Source organism: Argentina silus (assembly GCF_951799395.1).
Source record: "Argentina silus genome assembly, chromosome: 2".
Classification (NCBI taxonomy): domain Eukaryota; kingdom Metazoa; phylum Chordata; class Actinopteri; order Argentiniformes; family Argentinidae; genus Argentina; species Argentina silus.
Window position 1 is genome coordinate 21,362,235 of NC_139656.1, and position 5,788 is coordinate 21,368,022.

The 5,788-nt window shown below is 40.1% G+C and overlaps 1 protein-coding gene across 1 annotated transcript; it reads right to left on the minus strand.

Annotated features, from left to right (window-relative positions):
• Window positions 1-902: 902 nt before the first annotated feature.
• Window positions 903-1,724, minus strand: LOC310801209 (olfactory receptor 6N2-like; the record flags this gene model as incomplete). Its single annotated transcript, XM_083665204.1, has 1 exon — window positions 903-1,724. One exon carries the CDS (start codon window positions 1,722-1,724, stop codon window positions 903-905), a length of 822 nt encoding a protein of 273 aa, XP_083521330.1.
• Between the last annotated feature and the right edge of the window lie 4,064 nt (window positions 1,725-5,788).

Genomic DNA, 5,788 nt, shown 5'->3' on the forward strand with positions numbered 1-5,788 from the left:
TACGTCCCAACCAGCGCGCCTATCGGGTCCCAGCGCGGGGCGTATAAAAAGTGGGGCCAGCTTGTAAATCAGGGGGCTGTGTGGTGTGTTGGAACAGTTCCCTTGAGAGACTTGTTAGAACGATAGACTTTGTAGAAACTTGTTAGAATGTGTGTGTGTTTGACCAGTTCCCTTGTAGAGACTTGTTAGAACGATAGACTTTGTATTGTGATACTGTGCATAGCGCACGCGATTATTATATGTTACGGTTACCGAAAATTGGGCCAAGTTTAGTTTTCTTGTACTGATTTGCACCACACGTAGTGGATTCTTTTGTTTAGACGCTCGAGAAGTAGAGGTGGCTGTTCTTGACTGTATTTAAGTTTTGTCCGCTGCTTTAGGCCAGTGAGGTTTTGTTTTCGCTTTGGTTTTGATTAGATAATGAAAGTTTAGGTTTGGCTCGCCGTTTATGAGCTCTCTTTTGGTTATATTTGTTTGTTTGAGTTGAACAGCCCCTGCCGGTCCTTTTTTCCATTGTAGTAGCCGCTGATTCTGTATCACCCTTGTTACCTTTATAAAACTATTTAAGTTCCTTGTTAATAAAATAACTAATTTACCAAATCCATCTGGTTTTATGTTGCTTCCCTTTCCCCTAGCGAGCCGGGTTGTAACAAAACCAATTATGGTTCACGACTAATACATTGCCCCTAAAAGTAATTTAATTTCATTACCACATTTCATTCTATATTAGCCATTCCACCCCACTCCAACAAAGCAAACATGTTCGACTGGGTATTTAAGGAAACATCACTTTCATTGCTCACAATGAATTATTTTGTTTTTTTTATTTTGTTAAATGTATTCAATAAATAAATGGCATCCTTGTTGTGAATCCTGTCCATGCCTGACTGCCACTTACAACACTACCTCTCTCTCTGTGCAAAATCGAAATCTGTCACTTTAAGTTTCTTACATTTTCTAAACAATCTTCTACGGACCTCTGTAAGCTTTAAGCCATATATAATGGGGTTGAATATAGGCGGGATAACAAGAATTTGAACTTGGAGAACATTCCGAAGATTCCTTGGAAAATTCACCGCACCAAATCGACTAAACATCACGTCAAAAAGTGTAGCTATTGTAAAGTTGATCAAGGAGAACAAATGTGGCAGACAAGTTTGCATGAATTTCATCTTGACCTCCTTAGATTTCCTACATGCATTTATCAATCTCTGATATGAAAACATAATGCAAGCAGCATGTGCCATGAACACAAAGATAACAATGAACCCATATATGTTGTTAATGACTGTTGGTACACAGGATAGCTTCACTATGGACCAATTGTCACAAAAGAGTTTATCAATGTTGAAACTACACAGTGGAAGTCTGCTTGCTAACACTAATGCCCCGGACATTGCAATAAAAGGCAAAGTCCAAGAGTACAAGATAGATTTTGCAGTTGTTTTGGCAGTCATAATAGTATGATATTCCAAGGGTCTGCAAATAGCCACATATCGGTCATAAGCCATTATGACTAAAGTTGTGTACTCACACATATATGAGGTGTATATAACAAGAGCTTGGATGAAACATCCTCTATAAGATATAACATGTGAGTTTGAAAGTAAATTATAAATAAATGTTGGGTAAAACCCAGCAGTTCCATAAAGTCCATTAATACACAAATTACACAAGAAAATATACATGGGCTCATGGAGAGCTTTCTCAAAAACAACAGTCATGACAATGGTGAGATTAAGAAAAATTTGCAAGAAGTAAACAGCAAACGCAAGGCCAACGTATATGTATTTGCTTCCTTTTAAATCCCTTGTTGCAGACATATTGAATGTGACCATCATTTCATAAAATATGTTGTCCATCAAGATGATCTCTCACATCAAAACAAAGGTTTTTCATACCATTCTTACTCTTAGCCTTACTATAAGTGCTAATGTTGCCGGTGAAATTAGATAGCTTTCTTAAACATAGCTGGGTGATTCCAGTCACACAGAATCAAATGCGTTATATATCCAAACCTAATTTAAGTAGATCAGTAGATCACAATAAATCAACAATAATACATTATCTATATAACATCTCTCTTAGACCCAGATGTTCACCCTAAAGTGAAACAAAGAGGAAGGCTTTATCATACTGCAACTGCTGCAAAAGTGTGGAGTTACCTGTTTCAGTAGAAGCTCTCTACTAAACACCCACTGTACGACACCCTGTACTTATACTGTATTACTCCAGTCCCAGTTGGCATGAATTAGTCTTTGGGGGTATTTCACCATTCTTAAGTAGCATGGTTGTCAGAAGTGGCAGAAAGTAACACTCAATCTGGGTTTAAATTACATTTCTGACATTGCTTTTTCTGCAATTCCCCCAAAAGCAATATTATCAATTCCCTCCATTCAAGTGGGTGTGTTGGATGCACCACTCAGTCAAAGATTCTACTGTACATGTTGTAAATATTTCTTAATAATGGGTGGCTAAAGCCAATAATGGGTGGCCAAAGCCAAAATCTGTGCATTTTGTGATAAAAGCACCACATTTCACACAGAGCTAGGGCTGTCTTAAAAAGCAAAGTCTTGAGAAGCATTTTTAACAATAGGGTCATCACAGATTTAATCTTTTACCTCCCGGAGGCCATTTTCAAAATGGCCACAAACCTTTGCTTTGGGGCCAACTCATTTTGAATGTCCATAACTAAATAAATGTTGTATGCAGAGCATTGTAAATAAATGTTGTATGCAGAGCCCAATGATGGTTCATAATATTTGTTGTTGTGTAGGGAACAGAAACAAATGAGAAATGTGTGCCAGGTATGTGTGCCCTTTAAAATCAATAAAGAAATGTGACCAAAAAAGTACCTAAGAAACTTCAATTTCAATTTTGTAATGACTGTAGTACGCAGGCAGAGGACTCAACTGCACAACCCGGAGACAAACACTTAAATCCAGAAGAATAGTCTTTAATTCCAAAAGCAGGGTTTGGTACACAAGTAGGCAGTCAATGAGTAGGCAGATAATCCAGTAAGGAGTAGGCAAAGCAGGGTACGGTACACAGGTTGGCAGTCAAAGAGTACGATAATCCAGTAATGGGTAGGCAAAAAGACAAAGTCAGAAAACCAATCGAAGATCAAAAATCAGGAATACTTAACACTAGGAAAATTGTTGGGACGTATGACACGAAAGTACAAAGACCAACTGGCACAGAGACAGGGTAACACACAGACTAAATACACAGGGAAGGATAATGAGGAACAGGTGAAGCCAATCAGGGTGGGGTAGACAATCACACAGGCAGGAAACACACAAGGGCAGGTGGTGAAGTGTCTGAAACGAGAGACAAGGTGACGAACACAAAAATAAACAGGAAACAATAAATTAATAACATGAAACAAAGACAAACATAAATTAAGAAACAGGATGAGACATTACAGTTTTTGGCAGTTCCCTAGTTGCCGAGCTAAGTAGAAAATATATACAGTGACTTCAGACAGACTTTTTTGTCACTGATCTAAACAAAATACCCCATAATGTCATCTGCATATAGATACAGGTTACAATTATTTACAGTTAATCCAATATTGTTCATGTAAATAGTAAAGACAACCGGACCAAGAATAGATCCATGTGGGACACCAGTTGTTATGTCCAGAAAACCTGATTTTAATACCATCTGTTAAGACACTGTGTTCTGTTCAAACCATCTACATGAAGCCTGATCCAGGACTATTTCAGACAACCTCTGAATGGTAGGTAATGGCCGACCGTATTGAATGCCTTGGAGAGATCTACAGTGCATTCGGGAAGTATTCAGACCCCTTCACTTTTTCCACATTTTGTTATGTTACAGCCTTATTCTAAAATGGATTCAATTAATGTTTTCCCTCATCAATCTACACACAATATCCTATAATGCCAAAGCCAAAACAGGTTTTTAGAAATGTTTGCTAATTTATCCAAAATAAAAAACTGAAATATCACATTTACATAAGTATTCAGACCCTTTGCTATGACACTTGAAATTGAGCTCAGGTGCATCCCGTTTCCATTGAACATCCTTAAGATGTTTCTATGACTTGATTGGAGTCCACCTGTGGTAAATTCAATTGATTGGACATGATTTGGAATGGCACACACATGTCTATATAAGGTCCCACAGTTGACAGTGCATGTCAGAGCAAAAACCAGGCCATGAGGTTGAGGGAATTGTCTGTAGACCTCCGAGACAGGATTGTGTCGAGGCACAGATGTGGGGAAGGGTACAAAAAAATGTCTGCAGTATTGAAGGTCCCCAACAACACAGTAGCCTCCATCATTCTTAAATGGAAGAAGTTTGGAACCACCAATATTCTTCCAAGAGCTGGTCGCCGGCCAAATTGAGCAATAGGGGGAGAAGAGCCATCGTCAGGGAGGTGACCAAGAACCCAATGGTCACTCTGACAGAGCTCCAGAGTTCCTCTGTGGAGATGGAAGAATCTTCCAGAGGGACAACCATCTCTGCAGCACTCCACCAATCAGGCCTTTATGGTAGAGTGGCCAGACTGAAGCCACTCCTCAGTAAAAAGCACATGACAGCTTGCTTGGAGTTTGCCAAAAGGTACCTAAAGGACTCTGAGACCATTAGAAACAAGATTCTCTGGTCTGATGAAACCAAGATTGAACTATTTGGCCTGAATGCCAAGCGTCATGTCTGGCGGAAACGAGGCACCACTCATCACCTGGCCAATACCATCCCCACAGTGAAGCATGGTGTTGGAAGCGTCATGCTGTGGGGATGTTTTTCAGTGGCAGGGACTGGGAGACTAGTCAGGATCGAAGGAAAGAAGTACAGAGAGATCCTTGATGAAAACCTGCTCCAGAGCGCTCAGGACCTCAGACTGAGGCGAAGGTTCACCTTCCAACAGGACAACGACCCTAAGCACACAGCCAAGACAATGCAGTAGTGGCTTAAAGTCTCTGAATGTCCTTGAGTGGCCTAGCCAGAGCCCAGACTTGAACCTGATCGAAGAGAGACCTGAAAATAGCTGTGCACCGACGCTCCCCATCCAACCTGACAGAGCTTGAGAGGATCGGCAGAGAAGACTGGGAGAAACTCCCCAAATACAGGTGTGCCAAGCTTGTAGCGTCATACCCAAGAAGACTTGAGCCTGTAATTGCTACCAAAGGTGCTTCAATAAAGTACTGAGTAAAGGGTCTGAATACTTATGTAAATATGATATTTCAGTTTTTTATTTTAATAAATTAGCAAACATTTCTAAAAACCTGTTTTGGCTTTGTCATTATGGGGTAGTTATCTAGGGCCGGTAGTTATCTAGGTCAGAGGGGTCACCAACTTTATGGAGAGGGAGCACATAGGCTGCCTTCCAAACCTTGGGGATAGCACCTGAGATAACAGTCAGTTTAAAAATGTGTCAATCAGAAGGGCTGGATTTTTATGTCAATTTTAAGCAGGGCATAGTAGTAGTACTAGTACATCACAAGTAGAAAATTGTTGAAATGAAAACATTCACTTATAGTTGACTGATCTTCCATCGAGGCAACGGGGGGCTGGGAGATGGAAGCACAGTCGACCATCTGACCAGGCTCAGCCAAAGCACCATTTCTCTCAAATAAAAAGCCTGCAGAGATAAAATGCTGATTAAAGGCATTATTTATCTCAATTGTCTCTGTAATGAGGCCAGAGTCTGACCAAAAGTCTTTAGGTAGGGAGGAAGAGTCAGTAAAAACACCACTGGCTACAATATATATTTATAAAGCCTATTTGTTAGGATGATGTCTAGCAGGGTGGATTTATG